At 44.1% G+C, this 22979-nt stretch overlaps 1 protein-coding gene across 1 annotated transcript in view; it reads right to left on the bottom strand.

Moving 5' to 3' along the window:
- Positions 1–9461: 9461 nt before the first annotated feature.
- Positions 9462–22979, bottom strand: part of LOC115165292 (nociceptin receptor-like) — a 59456-nt gene continuing 45938 nt past the window's right edge. Inside the window, exon 4 of the mRNA XM_029718337.1 lies at positions 9462–10051. Within this exon, the coding sequence (XP_029574197.1) occupies positions 9525–10051 (527 nt within the window). The 3' untranslated portion in view covers positions 9462–9524. The remainder of the gene's footprint in view (positions 10052–22979) is intronic.

Here is a 22979-nt window from a genome sequence, read left to right as displayed (position 1 = left end):
CAATTGATTTGTCAGAGGACGAACCATTCACAGAGACAAACTGATATCTTTCCGACAGATAAGATCTAAACCAGGCCAGAACTTGTCCATGTAGACCAATTTGGGTTTCCAATCTCTCCAAAAGAATGTGGTGATCGATGGTATCAAAAGCGGCACTAAGATCTAGGAGCATGAGGACAGATGCAGAGCCTCGGTCTGACGTCATTAAAAGGTCATTTACCACCTTCACAAGTGCAGTCTCAGTGCTATGATGGGGTCTAAAACCAGACTGAAGCGTTTCGTATACATTGTTTGTCTTCAGGAAGGCAGTGAGTTGCTGCGCAACAACTTTTTCTAAAATTTTTGAGAGGAATGGAAGATTCGATATAGGCCGATAGTTTTTTATAATTTCTGGGTCAAGATTCGGCTTTTTCAAGAGAGGCTTTATTACTGCCACTTTTAGTGAGCTTGGTACACATCCGGTGGATAGAGAGCCGTTTATTATGTTCAACATAGGAGGGCCAAGCACAGGAAGCAGCTCTTTCAGTAGTTTAGTTGGAATAGGGTCCAGTATGCAGCTTGAGGGTTTGGAGGCCATGATTATTTTCATCATTGTGTCAAGAGATATAGTACTAAAACACTTTAGTATCTCCCTTGAGCCAAGGTCCTGGCAGAGTTGTGCAGACTCTGGACAATGAAGCCCTGGAGGAATACCCAGATTTAAAGAGGAGTCCGTAATTTGCTTTCTAATGATCATGATCTTTTCCTCAAAAAAGTTCATAAATTTATTACTGCTGAAGTGAAAGCCATCCTCCATTTGCGAATGCTGCTTTTTAGTTAGCTTTGCGACAGTGTCAAAAAGAAATTTCGGATTGTTCTTATTTTCCTCAATTAAGTTGGAAAAATAGGATGATCGTGCAGCAGTGAGGGCTCTTCGATACTGCACGGTACTGTCTTTCCAAGCTAGTCGGAAGACTTCCAGTTTAGTGTGGCGCCATTTCCGTTCCAATTTTCTGGAAGCTTGCTTCAGAGCTCGTGTATTTTCTGTATACCAGGGAGCTAGTTTCTTATGACAGATGTTTTTAATTTTTAGGGGTGCAACTGCATCTAGGGTATTGCGCAAGGTTGAATTGAGTTCCTCGGTTAGGTGGTTAACTGATTCTTGTCCTCTGACGTCCTTGGGTAGGCAGAGGGAGTCTGGAAGGGCATCAAGGAATCTTTGGGTTGTCTGAGAATTTATAGCACGACTTTTAATCTTCCTTGGTTGGGGTCTGAGCAGATTATTTGTTGCAATTGTAAACGCAATAAAATGGTGGTCCGATAATCCAGGATTATGAGGAAAAACATTAAGATCCACAACATTTATTCCATGGGACAAAACTAGGTCCAGAGTATGACTGTGGCAGTGAGTAGGTCCAGAAACATGTTGGACAAAACCCACTGAGTCGATGATGGCTCCGAAAGCCTTTTGGAGTGGGTCTGTGGACTTTTCCATGTGAATGTTAAAGTCACCAAAAATTAGAATATTATCTGCTATGACTACAAGATCCGATAGGAATTCAGGGAACTCAGTAAGGAACACTGCATATGGCCCAGGAGGCCTGTAAACAGTAGCTATAAAAAGTGATTGAGTAGGCTGCATAGATTTCATGACTAGAAGCTCAAAAGACGAAAACGTCATTGTTTTTTTTTTTGTAAATTGAAATTTGCTATCGTAAATGTTAGCAACACCTCCGCCTTTGCCGGATGCACGGGGGGTTTGGTCACTAGTGTAACCAGGGGGTGAGGCCTCATTTAACACAGTAAATTCATCAGGCTTAAGCCATGTTTCAGTCAGGCCAATCACATCAAGATTATGATCAGTGATTAGTTCATTGACTATAACTGCCTTGGAAGTGAGGGATCTAACATTAAGTAACCCAATTTTGAGATGTGAAGTATCACAATCTCTTTCAATAATGGCAGGAATGGAGGAGGTCTTTATACTAGTAAGATTACTGAAGCGAACACCGCCATTTTTAATTTTGCCCAACCAAGATCGAGGCACAGACACGGTCTCAATGGGGAAAGCTGAGCTGACTACGCTGACTGTGCTAATGGCAGACTCCACTAAGCTGGCAGGCTGGCTAACAGCCTGCTGCCTGGCCTGCACCCTATTTCATTGTGGAGCTAGAGGAGTTAGAGCCCTGTCTATGTTCGTAGATAAGATGAGAGCACCCCTCCAGCTAGGATGGAGTCCGTCACTCCTCAGCAGGCCAGGCTTGGTCCTGTTTGTGGGTGAATCCCAGAAAGAGGGCCAGTTATCTACAAATTCTATCTTTTGGGAGGGGCAGAAAACAGTTTTCATCCAGCGATTGAGTTGTGAGACTCTGCTGTAGAGCTCATCACTCCCCCTAACTGGGAGGGGGCCAGAGACAATTACTCGATGCCGACACATCTTTCTAGCTGATTTACACGCTGAAGCTATATTGCGCTTGGTGACCTCTGACTGTTTCATCCTAACATCGTTGGTGCCGACGTGGATAACAATATCTCTATACTCTCTACACTCGCCAGTTTTAGCTTTAGCCAGCACCGTCTTTAGATTAGCCTTAACGTCGGTAGCCCTGCCCCCTGGTAAACAGTGTATGATCGCTGGATGATTAGTTTTAAGTCTAATACTGCGGGTAATGGAGTCGCCAATGACTAGGGTTTTCAATTTGTCAGAGCTAATGGTGGGAGCCGTCGGCGTCTCAGACCCCACAGCGGGAGGAGCAGAGACCAGAGAAGTCTCGGCCTCCGACTCCGACTCGCTTAACGGGGAGAACCGGTTGAAAGTTTCTGTCGGCTGAATAAGCGACACCGGTTGAGCATTCCTACAGCGTTTCCCTCCAGAAGCCATGAGAAAGATGTCCGGCTGCGGGGACCGTGCGAGGGGGTTTATACTAACGTTACTATCTGTACTTGCTGGTGGCACAGACGCTGTTTCATCCTTTCCTACACTGAAATGACCCTTGCCTAACGATTGCGTCTGAAGCTGGGCTTGCAGCACAGCTATCCTTGCCGTAAGGCGATCGTTCTCCTGTATATTATGAGTACAACGACTGCAATTAGAAGGCATCATGTTAATGTTACTTAGCTTCGGCTGTTTGAAGTCCTGACGAACCATGTCCAGATAAAACCTCCGGGGTAGGAAAGTTGAAAAAAAAAGTTGAGTGAGGGAAAAAGTAAAAATATACGGTAATGAAAAAGTAAAAACCGTCAGGTAGCAAAGTAAAAACGCACAACAGCGTAAACAAGTCTGCAAGTTGTGACCGGAAGCAGGAAACAGGAAACAGGAACAGGAAAAAACCAACATATGACTATTTTACAGCATTTTAAAGACAAGACTCTCGTTAATCTAACCACACTGTCCAATTTCAAAAAGGCTTTAAAACGAAAGCAAAACATTAGATTATGTCAGCAGAGTACCCAGCCAGAAATAATCAGACACCCATTTTTCAAGCTAGCATATAATGTCACAAAAACCCAGAAGACAGCTAAATGCAGCACTAACCTTTGATGATCTTCATCAGATGACAACCCTAGGACATTATGTTATACAATACATGCATGTTTTGTTCAATCAAGTTCATATTTATATCAAAAACCAGCTTTTTACATTAGCATGTGACGTTCAGAACTAGCATACCCCCGCAAACTTCCGGTGAATTTACTAAAAATGTACTAAATTACTCACGATAAACGTTCACAAAAAGCACAACAATTATTTTAAGAATTATAGATACAGAACTCCTCTATGCACTCGATATGTCCGATTTTAAAATAGCTTTTCGGTGAAAGCACATTTTGCAATATTCTAAGTAGATAGCCCGGCATCACAGGGCTAGCTATTTAGACACCCAGCAAGTTTAGCCTTCACCAAACTCCGATTTACTATTAGAAAAGTTTGATTACCTTTGGTGTTCTTCGTCAGAATGCACTCCCAGGACTTCTACTTCAATAACAAATGTTGGTTTGGTCCCAAATAATCCATAGTTATATCCAAATAGCGGCGTTTTGTTCGTGTGTTCAAGACACTATCCGAAGTGTAAATAAGGGACGCATTTCGTGACAAAAAATGTCTAAATATTCCATTACCGTACTTCGAAGCATGTCAACCGCTGTTTAAAATCAATTTTTATGCCATTTTTCTCGTAAAAAAGCGATAATATTCTGACCGTGAATCTGCGTTTAGGTAAAAAGACGAAAGAAAATAACTCGTGAACGCGCCTAAGCCCATTGTCCTCTGATCGGCCACTTTCCAAACGCGATAATGTGTTTCAGCCTGGGGCTGCCTCGATATCATTCAGCTTTTTCCCGGGCTCTGAGAGCCTATGGGAGCCATAGGAAGTGTCACGTTACAGCAAAGATCCTCAGTCTTCAATAAAAAGAGCCAAGATGAACAAGAACTTGTCAGACAGGCCACTTCCTGTTCAGAATCTTCTCAGGTTTTTGCCTGCCATATGAGTTCTGTTATACTCACAGACACCATTCAAACAGTTTTAGAAACTTTAGGGTGTGTTCTATCCAAAGCCAATAATTATATGCATATTCTAGTTTCTGGGCAGTAGTAATAACCAGATTAAATCGGGTACATTTTTTATCCGGCCGTGTAAATACTGCCCCCTACCCCCAACAGGTTAAAACATTGTTTTTTGTATTAATTGTATTACAGCTCTGGTGTTGAGTAACAGACATTTTCATCTGCTGGTGTACACTCTTAGAAAAAAGGATTCCGAAACGGTTAGTCAGCTGTCCCCATAGGAGAACCCTTTTTGGTTCCAGGTAAATCTCTTTTTGATTCTATGTAGAACCCTCTGCGGGAAAGGGTTTTACATGGAACCCAAAAAGGGTTTTTACCTGGAACCAAAAAGGGTTCTTCAAAGGGTTCTCCTACCGTTTTAGGTTCTAGATAGTAACTTTTTTTTAAGAGTCTATTAAGTCACTTGCATCATTCAAAGCAACACGAAAAGGGAGAGCTCATCTAAGTTGTACGCTGTTTTGAACTTATTTTAGATGTGTTTATTAATTAAGACTAGGGTTGCAAAATTCCGGGTAACTTTCCCAAAATCCACAGGTTTTCTAGAAATCCTACCTAGTTGGAGGATTCACGGATTTCCTGCTTATTCCTTCCTGGTTCCGAAAATCTTCCAACCACGATTTCTGGAAAACCAAGTTACCAGAAATTTGCAACCCTACTCCGGACAAGTTTGAATGTCCGTTAGCATTGTATTTAGCATTGAACACCATCTCCTGTCTAGCATTTTTGGAGTATGTAGCAATGCTAATGGTAATAGATGGACGCAGCTAGCGGTGCTCTCAAAAGCATGAGGTAAATCGAAATATAATGTCCAACTTTATTTTAGATGAACTAGCCCTTTAAGTGGTTATGCTTCGGGATGATAATAAAGGTTATATTATCTGATTAGTAGAGAGAATAAAACAAAAACAAAGGATACTTCCCATCACAACCATTTTATTCATATGCAGATAAAAATATAACATTTTTAAATTCAAGCTTCTGCAAATGTTCTTTAGCATCAACAAGAAGCTGGCTACCATATAAACTGTCTTTAGCATCAACAACAAGCTGGCTAGCATATAAACTGTCTTTAGCATCAAATACAACCTGGCTACCATATAAACTGTCTTTAGCATCAACAACAAGCTGGCTAGCATATAAACTGTCTTTAGCATAAAAAACAAGCTGTCTAGCATATAAACTGTCTTTAGAATCAACAACAAGCAGGCTTGCATATAAAATGTCTTAAGCATGAACAAAAATAGGTCTAGCATATAAACTTAGTTCTTCATCAGCAAATGAACCACAAATGAATCATAATAAATAGCTACGTAAAATGCAGTTCACGAGTAAACATACTGTTACAATCTTCATTACAGCAACAACCATTTATGCAAAAACACTGTTTTGATCTTTAATAATAATGGCAATAATAATTTTGCTAGATTTGGATTTTTGATAATATTCTGTTGACATTCAAGTGGTCTGGACATGTAAACTAATGGAAAGACGGGTTGCAAAAATTCCAGTAACTTTCCCTGAAATCCCTGGTATTCTAGAAAACCTGGTTAGAAGATTCCCGGAATACCCAACCAGGATTCTCGAAAGACCTGGTAATTTTGGTAAAGCTACCGGAATTTTGTAACCTTGGAAAGATTCTCCCTGTACAAGCAGACTCATGTAGTACATATACACCAATAACGTGATTACTAAACACATACAGAAGTTTTACAAGTGTCTTAGATAGATGATTGGAACAATACTTTTACATACTTTTATATAGCATGTCTATATATACAGAGTAACACCATGTTATATTTACAGAGTAACACCATGTTATATATACAGAGTAACACCATGTTATATATACAGAGTAACACCATGTTATATATACAGAGTAACACCATGTTATATATACAGAGTAACACCATGTTATATATACAGAGTAACACCATGTTATATATACAGAGTAACACCATGTTATATATACAGAGTAACACCATGTTATATATACAGAGTAACACCATGTTATATATACAGAGTAACACCATGTTATATATACAGAGTAACACCATGTTATATTTACAGAGTAACACCATGTCTATATATACAGTGCATCCAAAAAGTATTCACACCCCTTGAAATTGTCCACATGTCATTGTTTTACAAAGAGGGATTAAATTGATTGAATTGAATTTTTTTTGTTGTCAATTAACTACACAAAACACTCTGGAAGAAGAATTCTAACATTTGTTAAAAACAAATCATGAAAAATAAAACACTAATCTATCTTGATTAGATAAGTATTCAACCCACCAAGTCAATACATCTTAGAATCACCTTTAGCAGCGATTACAGCTGTGAGTCTTTCTGAGTAAGTCTCTAAGCGCTTTCCACATTTGGATTGTGCAACATTTGCCCATTATTCTTTCAAAATTCTTCACGCTCTGTGAAATTGGTTGTTGATGATCGCTAAACAACCATTTTCAGGTGTTTTTCAAGCAGATTTAAGTAAAAAATGTAACTCGGCCACTCGGGAACATTCACTGTCTTCTTGGTAAGTAACTCCATTGTAGATTTGACCTTGTGTTTTAGGTTATTGTCCTGCTGAAAGGTGAATTAATCTCCCAGTATCTGTTGAAAAGCAGACTGAACCAGGTTTTCCTCTAGGATTTTGCCTGTGCTTAACTCCAACTCATTTATTTTTTACCCTGAAAAACTCCCCAGTCCTTAACGATTACAAGCATACCCATAACATGGTGCAGCCACCACTACGCTTGAAAATATGGAGAGTGTTACTCAGTAATGTCATCTATTGGACTTGCCCCAAATATAACATTTTGTATTAAGGACAAAAAGTGATTTGCTTTGCCACATCTTTTGCTGTATTACTTTATTGCCTTGTTGCAAACAAGATGCATGTTTTGGAATATTTTATTCTGTACAGGCTTCCTTTTCTTCACTCTGTCAATTAAGTTAGTGTTGTGCAGTAACTACGATGTTGTTGATCCATCCTTAGTTTTCTCCTATCACAGCCACTAAACTCTGTAACTGCTTTGAAGTCACCATTGGCCTCATGGTGAAATCCCTGAGTGGTTTCCTTTCTCTCCGGTAACTGAGTTAGGAAGTACGCCCGTATCTTTGTAGTGACTGGGTGTATTGATACACCATCCAAAGTGTAATTAATAACTTTACCATGCTCAAAGGAATATTATATTTCTACCAATAGGTGCCCTTCTTCGCAAAGCTTTGGAAAACCTCCCTGGTCTTTGTGGTTGAATCTGTGTTTGAAATTCACTGCTAGACTGAGGGACCTTACAGATCATTGTATGTGTTGGGTACAAAGATGAGGTAGTCCTTAAAAAATCTTGTTAAACACTATTACTGCACACAGAGTGAGTCCATGCAATTTATTATGTTCCTTTTTAAGCACATTACAAAAGGGTTGGATACTTATTGATGTTTCAGCTTTTCATTTTTAATACAGTTTTTTTTATTCAAAAAACACAATTCCACTTTGACACTATGGGGTATTGTGTGTGTAGGCCAGTGACAAAACAATCTCAATTTAATTTTAAATTCAGGCTGTAACACAACAAAATGTGGAAAAAGTAAATGGGTGTGACTACTTCCTGAAGGCACTGTATATAGAGGAAAACCATGTTATGTATCCAGGGTAACACCATGTTATGTATCCAGGGTAACACCGTGTTATGTATCCAGGGTAACACCATGGTTTGTATCCACGGTAACACCATGTTATGTATCCAGGGTAAACCCATGTTATGTATCCAGGGTAACACCATGTTATGTATCCAGGGTAACACCATGGTTTGTATCCAGGGTAACACCATGTTATGTATCCAGGGTAACACCATGTTATGTATCCAGGGTAACACCATGTTATGTATCCAGGGTAATTATTATACTTTTTTTATTTAACCTTCATTTAACTCGGCTAGTCAGTTAAGAACAAATTCTTATTTACAATGACGGCCCACACCGTCCAAACCCAGACGACGCTGGGCCAATTGTGCGCCGCTCTATGGGACTACCAATCACGGCCAGATGTGATGCAGCCTGTATTCAAACAAATTATAGACAAAATATATTTGCTTCATTTTTACAGGACGACAAGCAGAAATATTCATACACGGAACATCAGGCGGCATCATCATCTGCCGTTATTTCATCGTAACAATGAATAATAAAGGCTTCAACATGCAAGTGTCTGTTGTGATGTGTTGCCCGTTCCTACACAACACCTGCAAGGTGATACAAAACAAACAAGGAAACTTACAGTACAGCACCATCAAGGACTGACACACTTTATCCAGGATAGTGGATAGTATTTATACAGACTTTGTTTGGTATTTAAGGCCATGGAATCAGACAAATTGTTTCTCTCTCGAACAAAATAAAACAGAAATAAACTAATAACATCCACTTAAAGTAATTACCTACAGCGTAGAAACAGACAATAAAGCATCTATACAACACAATGAAAAAAATGACAACGACAACATAATTAATCATCCAATCAACAGACTCAGAGTTGAGATAAGTGTGAGCAAAAACTGTTGACATTCGCGGAAATTGTCCTTGACACACACAGACCTAAACTCTGAACTTAAATAGACCTGAAAATGATTAAACCAACTAAATAAAGACAACATGACATCCATGTAAATAACATCCATGTTCACTAAAGACACAGAGAAGCCCCTTAGTCCCTAGTAGAAGGTCCGTTAGACTGCTGTTCGGCCTCCAAACAGCTCCGGCCTAGATCCGGCCCCAACCAGGCCATTCGGACAGTGTCCCTGCCCCTGCCTTGGGCCACCTCCAGTCCTCTTCCTCGGCCTGTCCTCGTTCGGCCCCAGCCCAGGGGGCCGACAAGCTGCTAGAGGGTAGTGATCTGGGTGAGCTCCATGTTGGAGTTCCCTGTCCCTTGGTGGTGGTTGTTCTGGGGTTCCTGGCAGACCAGGGGCAGCTCCACGCCTAGTCATGCGGGGTTTGTATTCCCATCCGCCGTCTTGCAATTGTAGGCCACCTCGCGGGCGATGCTCCTCATCCGACCCGACTGCTGCCGGCTGTCCAGGCGGAATGGACCCGGGTGGCAGAACTCCCTGAAGCACCTCTTGAAGTTCTCGTCCAGGAAGGCGTAGAGGACTGGGTTAAGACTGCTGTTGACGTAGCCCAACGCGATACAGAAGTGCATCAGGGCCATGGTGAGGAGGCTACTCAGGTTGAAACCTAACGACTGGGCCAGAGCCATGATCTGGACGGGGGTCCAACAGACCACGAAGGCTGCCACGACTACCAGGACCATGCGAGTGATGCGGCGCAGGTTGCGGTCCTTCTCCTTGGAGCCGGACAGGATGCGGACGCTGCGAAGGCGCTTCACCATCAGGCTGTAGCAGACACTGATGATGGCCACCGGGATGAGGAAGGAAAAGAGGAAAACGCAGGTGCCGAACACCGGGTCCCAGTAGCTACGAGGGTCTGGGAGGACTACGATACACTCTACACCTAGGAGGAGGACAGGGCATATGTTAGGGGTTAGGACACGAGGGTTAGGACATAGGGTAGGGGTTAGGACACAAGGGTTAAGGGTTAGGACATAGGGTAGCAGTTAGGACACAAGGGTTAAGGGTTAGGACATAGGTTTGGAGTTAGGACACGAGGGTTAAGGGTTAGGACATAGGTTAGGGTTACTGTATGGGTTGGGTTTAGGACACGAGGGTTAAGGGTTAGGACATAGGTTAGGGTTACTGAAGGGGTTGGGGTTAGGACACCACACCTACAGGGACAGGACACAGAAGAAGACCATTGCCCAATATCTACAACTGTCCAACAGAAATGTGTGTTCTGCCCCCAACCCCACATCCTGTACACACACCTAGGACCAAGGGTCTAGCACATAGAACCAAGGGTTTAGCACATAGAACCAAGGGTTTAGCACGTAGAACCAAGGGTTTAGCACATAGGACCAAGGGTTTAGCACATAGGACCAAGGGTTTAGCACATAGGACCAAGGGTTTAGCACATAGGACCAAGGGTTTAGCACATAGGACCAAGGGTTTAGCACATAGGACCAAGGGTTTAGCACATAGGACCAAGGGTTTAGCACATAGAACCAAGGGTTTAGCACATAGAACCAAGGGTTTAGCACGTAGAACCAAGGGTTTAGCACATAGGACCAAGGGTTTAGCACATAGGACCAAGGGTTTAGCACATAGGACCAAGGGTTTAGCACATAGAACCAAGGGTTTAGCACGTAGAACCAAGGGTTTAGCACATAGGACCAAGGGTTTAGCACGTAGAACCAAGGGTTTAGCACATAGGACCAAGGGTTTAGCACATAGGACCAAGGGTTTAGCACATAGGACCAAGGGTTTAGCACATAGAACCAAGGGTTTAGCACATAGGACCAAGGGTTTAGCACATAGGACCAAGGGTTTAGCACATAGGACCAATGGATTAGTACACAGGACCAAGGGTTTAGTACATAGGACCAAGGGTTTAGTACATAGGACCAAGGGTTTAGCACATAGAACCAAGGGTCAGGTACATAGAACCAAGGATTTAGTACATAGGACCAAGGGTTTAGTACATAGGACCAAGGGTTTAGTACATAGGACCAAGGGTTTAGCACATAGGACCAAGGGTTTAGCACATAGGACCAAGGGTTTAGCACATAGGACCAAGGGTTTAGCACATAGAACCAAGGGTTTAGCACATAGGACCAAGGGTTTAGCACATAGGACCAAGGGTTTAGCACATAGGACCAAGGGTTTAGCACATAGGACCAAGGGTTTAGCACATAGAACCAAGGGTTTAGCACGTAGAACCAAGGGTTTAGCACATAGGACCAAGGGTTTAGCACATAGGACCAAGGGTTTAGCACATAGAACCAAGGGTTTAGCACATAGGACCAAGGGTTTAGCACATAGAACCAAGGGTCAGGTACATAGAACCAAGGAATTAGTACATAGAACCAAGGATTTAGTACATAGGACCAAGGGTTTAGTACATAGGACCAAGGGTTTAGTACATAGGACCAAGGGTTTAGCACATAGAACCAAGGGTTTAGCACATAGAACCAAGGGTCAGGTACATAGAACCAAGGAATTAGTACATAGGACCAAGGGTTTAGTACATAGGACCAAGGGTTTAGTACATAGGACCAAGGGTTTAGCACATAGAACCAAGGGTTTAGCACATAGAACCAAGGGTTTAGTACATAGGACCAAGGGTTTAGTACATAGGACCAAGGGTTTAGCACATAGGACCAAGGGTTTAGCACATAGGACCAAGGGTTTAGCACATAGGACCAAGGGTTTAGCACATAGGACCAATGGATTAGTACACAGGACCAAGGGTTTAGTACATAGGACCAAGGGTTTAGCACATAGGACCAAGGGTTTAGTACATAGGACCAAGGGTTTAGCACATAGGACCAAGGGTTTAGCACATAGGACCAAGGGTTTAGTACATAGGACCAAGGATTTAGTACATAGGACCAAGGGTTTAGCACATATGACCAAGGGTTTAGCACATAGAACCAAGGATTTAGTACATAGGACCAAGGGTTTAGCACATAGGACCAAGGGTTTAGCACATAGGACCACTGGATTAGTACACAGGACCAAGGGTTTAGTACATAGGACCAAGGGTTTAGTACATAGGACCAAGGGTTTAGCACATAGAACCAAGGGTCAGGTACATAGAACCAAGGATTTAGTACATAGGACCAAGGGTTTAGTACATAGGACCAAGGGTTTAGTACATAGGACCAAGGGTTTAGCACATAGGACCAAGGGTTTAGTACATAGGACCAAGGGTTTAGCACATAGGACCAAGGGTTTAGTACATAGGACCAAGGGTTTAGCACATAGGACCAAGGGTTTAGCACATAGGACCAAGGGTTTAGCACATAGAACCAAGGATTTAGTACATAGGACCAAGGGTTTAGTACATAGAACCAAGGGTTTAGTACATAGGACCAAGGGTTTAGTACAGCAGGAGGATTGAGCAGAGAGGATAATCAATCAAATCACTGCTAGGAATCCCGTCTCTTTGCATCACTCAAAAACACACTGCACTGGGCGAAAGGGGGTCAATATCAGGGGTTACCTGTATCTATATATTTCCAGATAGCTGACATTTTATTAAATATAAGGACTAGATATTCTCCAGATACTCATGTCCTAAATTCATTTAATATGCGGAGCTAGGATATTCTCTGTAAATGGGACCTCTGAAATCTCCCTGCTACTGTATGACTCCAAAAAGATATCTGGGGTTAGACACGTTCAAGGCACACACATGATGCGCATGCCGCAGACCATTATTCCTCCTCCACCAAACTTTACAGTTGGCACTATGCATTTGGGCAGGCAAAGTTCTCCTGGCATCCGCCAAACCCAGATTCATCCATCGGACTGCCAGATGGTGAAGCGTGATTTCTCACTCCAGAGAATATGTTTCCACTGCTCCAGAGTCCAATGGCGGCGAGTTTTACACCACTCCAGCTGACGCTTGGCATTGCGCATGGTGATCTTAGGCTTGTTTGCGGCTGCTCGGCCGCGGAAACCCATTTCATGAAGCTCCCGACAAACAGTTCTTGTGCTTATGTTGCTTCCAGAGGACAGACAATTTTTACGTGCTAACCGCTTCAGCACTCACCGGTCCCGTTCTGTGAGCTTGTTGTGGCCTACCACTTCGCGGCTGAGCCAATGTTGCTCCTAGACGTTTCTACTTCACAATAACAGCACTTACAGTTGACCGGGGGGGGGGGGGGGGGGGGGGGCAGCTCTAGCAAGGCAGAAACTGACTTGTTGGAAAGGTGGCATCCTATGAACGTGCCACGTTGAAAGTCAATGAGCTCTTCAGTAAGGCCATTCTACTGCCATTGTTTTTTTTTCGCTATGGAGATTGCATGGCTGTGTACTAAATGTTATACACCTGTCAGCAACGGGTGTGTCTGAAAAAGCCGAATCGAAAGATTTGAAGGGGTTTCCGCATACTTTTGTAATAGTATATTTGTCTAATATTCTAACCCCGGAAAGGGTCAACATGCTGACGTATCTAAGCATTTCTACTAAAGTATGAAGGAATACACACGTTTTCAGAAACGTATCAAAATCTGTAACCATTACCTGATCATGTATGTATTGATATTTATCAATAAATGTCTAATTTCAATTGATATCCTTACATGATATGTAATATTCATCCTCGTATGTCTGATCAAAAAAAAAAATGGGCTAAATCCGACTCATTAAATGTCCACATCCCAAATAATTTGACTTGTTCAGGACAATTTGGTTTGAATGTAGCAAGTGGAGAGGAGGGCAGTTCCCTGACAAGTGGACGGCCCTTGATAAGGGTGTGTTCCCTGACAAAGCCCCTTCTTTCTTCTCATTGGCTCTAAGGCCGACTATATGGCCCCCAAGACAGACAGTCCCTTCTCACGACAGTTAGACTTTGCTCGTCACGCATAATAAGGAAAATGAACAAGAATCAGCTGGAGCTCGTGTACAACGTCGTCACTAAGTTACGACAGCCACAAAGTCATAATTATGGCTAAACTGCAAGGAGAGTGATGGAGTGCTGCATCAGATGACCTGGCCTCCATAATTGCCCGACCTCAACCCAATTGAGACGGGTTGGAACGCAGAGGGAAGAAAAAGCAGTCAAAAAGTGCTCAGCATATATGTGGGAGCTCCTTCAAGGCTGTTGGAAAAGCATTCCTCATTTTATCTGTCCACGGTCAACAACAGAAGAGTGTCTATTTGGGAGTCATTATATCTTCTGTTGTTGACCGTAGACAGATAGAATGACTCCCAAATAGACACTCTCTTCTGTTGTTGATGCCTTTTCACTCACAAAATAAACAAATCAACATATAAATAAATGATATAACACAATCCAAAATACACTCAAAACTCAACACCTTGAGGTTGAAGAGCTGTCTACAAGCTTTTAACTCTGTTTTTTCCACCCTCAGGGTATAATCACTTTGACTGTGACATTTGCTTTGACTTTTCTGACAGCCTGCCTTTTCAAACTGCCTCTAAATCCAAGCAGCTGAGAACTCATGACAGCCCTTTAGCTCTGTAATACAAAACACAATTCAGTTCAGGGGATTTTTTTTTTTACGAACCCTGGCTGGCAGCCTGAAGGGAGCCTGAATCAAATCAACTTCAAAAGATGATTTCTAAGTGAATATTTTTTTTTAAAGAACCACTTGTCATTGGTGTGAAGTCTGTCTCTCTCTGTCTCTCTCTGTCTCTCTCTCTCTCTCTCCCCCTACTCTCTCTCTCTCTCTCTCTCTCTCTCTCTCTCTCTCTCTCGTGATTATGAAGACGCTCACAAATCCAGTTCAAAGCTTCTATCTAGGATGCATCCCAAATGGAACCCTATTCTCTATAATGTGCACTACTTTAGTGCCATTGGCAAAGGTAGTGCACTGAATAGGGTTTCATTTGGGACACAACCACTCGTCTACAGTACATTACATTATCCATGTCTTCCCACTCCGTAGTTCTGAGAGCTCATCCGAACCTGAATGTCTTCTTACCCTTTAGGATTATTATTAACACGCTAGCGTTGTCCCAAAATGGCATCCTATTCCCTATTTAGTGCACTACTTTTGACCAGAACCCTATGTCAAAAGTAGTGCACTACATAAGGAATAGGGTGCTATTTGGGATTAATCCTCACATCTACTCCAGTAAAGTGCCTCTCCTGACAGCTGGATCACTGGGACGTCCTGTTCCTGCAGTACAGTAGGAAACAACAGTACAATCTTACACCTCACTAACCTCAATGGTCACACCTCAGACTCCACTGCAGTTACAAAAGGAATCCCCCAGGGCTCTCTGCAGGGTCCCTTACTGTTCATCATCCAACCTTGCCTTGCTGCAGTACAGTACAAAGCCTGTCTGTTTGTCCCTAAAAAAAACCTCCTTACTTGCTACAGTAGCTAGATGAGGACGAGATCATTTTCACACTGCGATCAATGCTCCCTTGTTGTTTGTCTGTGACAAAGTTGAAAGTTGATTGCGGATGTAATCAGCGTCACTGTGCTGCTAACAGTATCGTTTCCTTCACTGTCCCTGTCCGTACCTCGGCTTGAACTAGTGTCCCTCTGCTCGCTAAAAAGGATCCCAGTGGCAAGATAAATCCACTTCAATTTCAATCCGTGACATGGAGTCTCTCCTTGTTATTTGCTGAACTCAACATATACAGTACCAGTCAAAAGTTTTAGTAGACCTACTCGTTCAAGGGTTTTTCTTTATTTTTACTATTTTCTACATTGTAGAATAATAGTGAATACATCAAAACTATGAAATTACACACATGGAATCATGTAGTAACCAAAAAAGTGTTAAACAAATCAAAATACACTGCTCAAAAAAATAAAGGAAACACTAAAATAACACATCCTAGATCTGAATGAATGAAATAATCTTATTAAATACTTTTTTCTTTACATAGTTGAATGTGCTGACAACAAAATCACACAAAAATAATCAATGGAAATCCAATTTATCAACCCATGGAGGTCTGGATTTGGAGTCACACTCATAATTAAAGTGGAAAACCACACTACAGGCTGATCCAACTTTGATATAATGTCCTTAAAACAAGTCAAAATGAGGCTCAATAGTGTGTGTGGCCTCCACGTGCCTGTATGACCTCCCTACAACGCCTGGGCATGCTCCTGATGAGGTGGCGGATGGTCTCCTGAGGGATCTCCTTCCAGACCTGGACTAAAGCATCCGCCAACTCCTGGACAGTCTGTGGTGCAACGTGGCGTTGGTGGATGGAGCGAGACATGATGTCCCAGATGTGCTCAATTGGATTCAGGTCTGGGGAACGGGCGGGCCAGTCCATAGCATCAATGCCTTCCTCTTGCAGGAACTGCTGACACACTCCAGCCACATGAGGTCTAGCATTGTCTTGCATTAGGAGAAACCCAGGGCCAACCGCACCAGCATATGGTCTCACAAGGGGTCTGAGGATCTCATCTCGGTACCTAATGGCAGTCAGGCTACCTCTGGCGAGCACATGGAGGGCTGTGCGGCCCCCCAAAGAAATGCCACCCCACACCATGACTGACCCACCACCAAACCGGTCATGCTGGAGGATGTTGCAGGCAGCAGAACGTTCTCCACGGCGTCTCCAGACTCTGTCACGTCTGTCACGTGCTCAGTGTGAACCTGCTTTCATCTGTGAAGAGCACAGGGCGCCAGTGGCGAATTTGCCAATCTTGGTGTTCTCTGGCAAATGCCAAACGTCCTGCACAATGTTGGGCTGTAAGCACAACCCCCACCTGTGGACGTCGGGCCATCATACCACCCTCATGGAGTCTGTTTCTGACCGTTTGAGCAGACACATGCACATTTGTGGCCCGCTGGAGGTCATTTTGCAGGGCTCTGGCAGTGCTCCTCCTGCTCCTCCTTGCACAAAGGCGGAGGTAGCGGTCCTGCTACTGGGTTGTTGCCCTCCTACGGCCTCCTCCACGTCTCCTGATGTACTGGCCTGTCTCCTGGTAGCGCCTCCATGCTCTGGACACTACGCTGACAGACACAGCAAACCTTCTTGCCACAGCTCGCATTGATGTGCCATCCTGGATGAGCTGCACTACCTGAGCCACTTGTGTGGGTTGTAGACTCCGTCTCATGCTACCACTAGAGTGAAAGCACCGCCAGCATTCAAAAGTGACCAAAACATCAGCCAGGAAGCATAGGAACTGAGAAGTGGTCTGTGGTCCCCACCTGCAGAACCACTCCTTTATTGGGGGTGTCTTGCTAATTGCCTATAATTTCCACCTGTTGTCTATTCCATTTGCACAACAGCATGTGAAATTTATTGTCAATCAGTGTTGCTTCCTAAGTGGACAGTTTGATTTCACAGAAGTGTGATTGACTTGGAGTTACATTGTGTTGTTTAAGTGTTCCCTTTATTTTTTTGAGCAGTGTATATTTTATATTTGAGAAATTATTCAATGCAGCCACCATTTGCCTTGATGACAACTTTGCACACTCTTGGCATTCTCTCTAAGTCTAGTTATTAGTCTTGGTCGAGAATAGTATATTTCCAATTTAAGGAAAATTGCACATTTTTATGAAAAGGTAAACAATGAAAATCACTTTGTAACAGAAACAATTACCATTCATATATCATTCAACAGTAAAGTGAGAAAGTCAGCATAAAGACTACAGGTTAGGACAGTACCTACAGTATAAAGACTACAGGTTAGGACAGTTCCTACAGTATAAAGACTACAGGTTAGGACAGTACCTACAGCATAAAGACTACAGGTTAGGACAGTACCTACAGCATAAAGACTACAGGTTAGGACAGTACCTACAGCATAAAGACTACAGGTTAGGACAGTACCTACAGTATAAAGACTACAGGTCAGGACAGTACCTACAGTATAAAGACTACAGGTTAGGACAGTACCTACAGCATAAAGACTACAGGTCAGGACAGTACCTACAGTATAAAGACTACAGGTTAGGACAGTACCTACAGTATAAAGACTACAGGTCAGGACAGTACCTACAGCATAAAGACTACAGGTTAGGACAGTACCTACAGCATAAAGACTACAGGTTAGGACAGTACCTACAGTATAAAATCCATATGTGGAGACTAGAACCTCCTTTGTGGCTGGAGGATGAGCGGTGCTTGATGTACCTTCCTTTTCTCTCATCCTTCCTGCTAATTGTTTATTCTCTTCTTTTCTCCCACCCCCTCCTCCCCTCTCATCTCCTCCTCTCTCCCACCCCCTCCTCCACTCCTCTCCCACCCCCTCCTCCCCTCTCATCTCCTCCTCTCTCCCACCCCCTCCTCCACTCCTCTCCCACCCCCTCCCCTCCTCCTCTTTCCCACCCCCTCCTCTCCTCCCCTCTCCCACCCCCTCCTCCCCCCCTCTCCTCCCCTCTCCCACCCCCTCCCCTCCTCCCCTCTCCCACCCCCTCCTCCCCTCCTCTCCTCCTCTTTCCCACCCCCTCCTCCTCTCCTCCCCTCTCCCACCCCCTCCTCCCCTCCTCTCCCACTCCCTCCTCTCCTCCTGTGGGTATGCACTCCGTTCATTCAGTCGTAAACAACCACATAAGAACCATTTCTTCTCTTTCTTTCTTTCTCTCTTTGTTTGTTTCTCTCTCTCTCTCTCTCTCTCTCTCTCTAGACGTTGTGTTTGTGTGAATCACTGAGGAGTGTGTGTGTGTGTGTGTGTGTGTGTGTGTGTGTGTGTGTGTGTGTGAATCACTGTGTGTGAGTGGGCGTGTTATATGATCAACATTACATATCAATGACGTGGTCTCTTACCTAATAGAGTGAGCATACTATTTTAACGGGCTTCCATTCATTCATTTGTAATGATAATACAGGTTTCTATTAAATTGCTTTTACTTAATTTCAGAAGTCTAAACATTGTATTGCGGTAAATTATCCCCTGTTTAACACCCTTCATGTATCTCCATTGTCCAGCCCTCATATTTAGCCTCATAATGAAGTGTTTAACCATGTTCTGTTCAGGACAACCAGGGTTACAAGTAGGACACAAATCTATTTGAAATAAACAGTTGAATTCATGAGTTTCAATGACAAATGTTAATTAAAACACTATGTCCTGGGTATTTACTATGGTCTTCTAGGTAGAAGGACCCCTTACAGTATTATAGACACTATGTCCTGGGATTTACTATGATCTATGTAGAAGGACCCCTTACAGTATTATAGACACTATGACCTGGGATTTACTATGGTCTATGTAGAAGAACCCCTTACAGTATTATAGACACTATGACCTGGGATTTACTATGATCTATGTAGAAGAACCCCTTACAGTATTATAGACACTATGACCTGGGATTTACTATGGTCTATGTAGAAGAACCCTTACAGTATTATATACACTATGTCCTGGGATTTACTATGGTCTTCTAGGTAGAAGAACCCCTTACAGTATTATAGACACTATGTCCTGGGATTTACTATGGTCTATGTAGAAGAACCCCTTACAGTATTATATACACTATGCCCTGGGATTTACTATGATCTATGCAGAATAACTTCTTATCTTCTAACACAGCGTTTCCCAAACTTGGTCCTCGGCACCTCAAGGGGTGCACGTTTTGTTTTTTTGGCCCTAACACTACACAGCTGATTCAAATGATCAAAGCTTGATGGGTTAGTTGATTATTTGAATCAGCTGTGCAGTGCTAGGGCCCCCCACCAAAAAAAAAATTCTATAAAAAAAATTCTATATTCTATAATTGATCATCCCTCAGAAATCTACACACAATACCCAATAATGACAAAGCAAAAACAGAAATACATTATTTACATAAGCATACGGACCCTTTACTATGAGACTCGAAATTGAGCTCAGGTGCATCCTGTTTCCATTGATTATCCTTCAGATGTTTCTACAACTTGATTGGAGTCCACCTGTGGTAAATTTAATTGATTGGACATGATTTGGAAAGGCACACACCTGTTGAAATAAGGTCCCACAGTTGAAAGTGCATGTCAGAGCAAAAACCAAGACAGGAGGTTGAAGGAATTGTCTGTAGAGCTCCGAGACAGGATTGTGTCGAGGCACAGATCTGGGGAAGGGTACCAAAACATTTCTCCAGCATTGAAGGTCCCTAAGAACACAGTGGCCTCCATCAATCTTAAATGGAAGAAGTTGGATGTAACGCGGGTCGTATAAAGGGGACCAAGGCGCAGCGGCGTGTAGAGTGCTCATTTCTTTAATGAAGACACTTAAACAAAACAACAAAACGACAGCCAACAGTTCCGTCAGGTACACTTGACAAAACGGAAAACAACTACCCACAAAAACCCAGGAAGAAAAAACCTCTACTTAAATATGATCTCCAATCAGAGGCAACAAGGACCAGCTGCCTCCAATTGGAGATCAACCCCAAAAAAACTACATAGAAATAGAAAACCTAGAACACAAACATAGAAATAGAAAACATAGAAAAACCCAAAACACCCCCTGTCACGCCCTGACCTAGTCTTCTATAGAAAATGACATCTTACTAGAGTCAGGACGTGACAGTATCCCCCCCCCCCCAAAGGTGCAGACTCCGAATGCAACAAACGAAAAAAAAAAAACACAAAACAAAAGGGAGGGTAGGGAGGGGGATAATTGTCTATGGCGGCTCAAATGCAGTCCACATGACCTTAACCTCCAGCAGAGGAGGCGGCTCCAGTTCGGGGCGGACTCCCCGCTCCACCCGCTGATCCTTCTGCTTTATTACCACCTGACCATGGATCGTCGTCGAAGGAACCGGACTGTAGATCATTGCTGGAGGTTCTGGGCTGCAGGCCGCCGCTGGAGGCTCCGGACTGGGGAGCGTCGCTAGAGGCTCCGGACTGAGGAGCGTCACTGGAGGCTCCGGACTGAGGAGCGTCGCCGGAGGCTCTGGACGGAGAAGCGTCGCTAGAGGCTATGGCTGAGGAGCGTCGCTGGAGGCTCTGGACTGAGGAGCGTCGCTGGAGGCTCCGGACTGAGGAGCGTCGCTGGAGGCTCTGGCTGAGGAGCGTCGCTGGAGACAGTGGACTGAGGAGCGTCGCTGGAGGCTCCGGACTGAGGAGTGTCGCTGGAGGCTCCGGACGGAGAAGCGTCGCCGGAGGCTCCGGACGGAGAAGCGTCGCTAGAGGCTCTGGACTGAGGAGCGTCGCTAGAGGCTCTGGCTGAGGAGCGTCGCTGGAGGCTCCGGACTGAGGAGCGTCGACGGAGGCTCTGGACTGAGGAGCGTCGACGGAGGCTCCGGACTGGGAGGTGTCATACTAGGTTCCGGACTAGTGACCGTTGCTGCTGGCTCCATGCCATGGATCATCTCTACAGGTTCCGCGCCATGGATCATCACTGGAGGCTTCTTACCATGGGTTATCTCTACAGGTGCCGGGCCATGGATTATTCCTACAGGCTGCATGCCATGGTTTATCCCTACAGGCTCCGGACCATTTATAATCCCTCCAGGCTTTTTGCCAAGGATTATCTCAACAGGCTCCGGGCCATGGATCATCACTAGAGGCTTAGTGCCATGGATCATCACTAGTGGCTTAGTGCCATGGATCATCTCTACAGGTGTCGGAACCATTGATTATCACTGGAGGCTTTGTACGTGGAGCAGGAACCGGTCTCACCGGACTGGGGAGACGCACTGAGGACCGAGTGCTCAAAACAGGCACCGGCCGTACTGGGTTATGGATGCGCACTGGAGGGAGAGTGCGAAGAACAGGCACAGGACGTACTGGGCTATGGAGGCGCACTGGAGAGAGAGTGCGAGAGGCAGGCACATGCTCACCACACAAAGCACGGGGAGTTGACTCAGGCCTCACCCCTGGCCCAGCCAAACTACCCGTGTGCCCCCCCAACATTTTTTTGGGGGGCTACCTCTCGTTCTTCCCAGGTAGGCTCCGGTATCTCTCGATACCTGACCCCAGGTCCAATCTCTCCTCTCCGTCCACTCACTATGTGACCAGGTGTCCATTTCAGCCCGGGCACGCCGCTTGATTCAATCATGGTGGGTAGTTCTGTAACGTGGGTCGTATAAAGGGGACCAAGCGTGTAGAGTGCTCATTTCTTAACTTTAATGAAGACACTTAAACAAAACAACAAAACAACAGCCAACAGTTCCGTCAGGTACACTTGACAAAATGGAAAACTACCCACAAAAACCCAGTAAGATAAACCCCTACTTAAATATGATCTCCAGTCAGAGGCAACGAGGACCAGCTGCCTCCAATTGGAGATCACCCCCCCCCCCAAAAAACATAGAAATAGAAAACCTAGAACATAAACATAGAAATAGAAAACATAGAAAAACCCAAAACACCCCCTCTCACGCCCTGACCTACTCTACTATAGAAAATGACATCTTACTAGGGTCAGGACATGACATTTGAAACCACCAAGATTCTTCCTAGAGCTGGCCGGCCGGCCAAACTGAGCAATCTGTGAAAGGCCTTGGTCAGGGAGGTGACCATGAACCCAATGGTCACTCTGACAGAGCTCCAGAGTTCCTCTGTGGAGATGGGAGAACCTTCTAGTAGGACAACCATCTCTGCAGCACTCCACCAATCAGGCCTTTATGGTAGAGTGGCCAGATGGAAGACACTCCCCAGTAAAATGCATGTGACAGCCCACTTGGCGTGCCAAAAGGCACCTAAAGACTCTCAGACCATGAGAAACAAGATTCTCTGGTCTGATGAAACCAAGATTGAACACTTTGGCCTGAATGCGTCACGTCTGGTGAAAACCTGGCACCATCCCTATGGTGAAGCATGGTGGTGGCAGCATCATGCTGTGGCGATATTTTTCAGCGGCAGAGACTTGGAGACTAGTCAGGATCGAGGAAAAGATGAACGGAGCAAAGTACAGAGAGATCCTTGATGAAAACCTGCTCCAGAGCAC

The sequence above is a fragment of the Salmo trutta genome, chromosome 28 (assembly GCF_901001165.1).
Source record: "Salmo trutta chromosome 28, fSalTru1.1, whole genome shotgun sequence".
In the NCBI taxonomy this organism is placed as follows: domain Eukaryota; kingdom Metazoa; phylum Chordata; class Actinopteri; order Salmoniformes; family Salmonidae; genus Salmo; species Salmo trutta.
The sequence above is the reverse complement of the archived record's forward strand: the minus strand, read 5'-3'. Positions and strand labels throughout refer to the sequence as shown.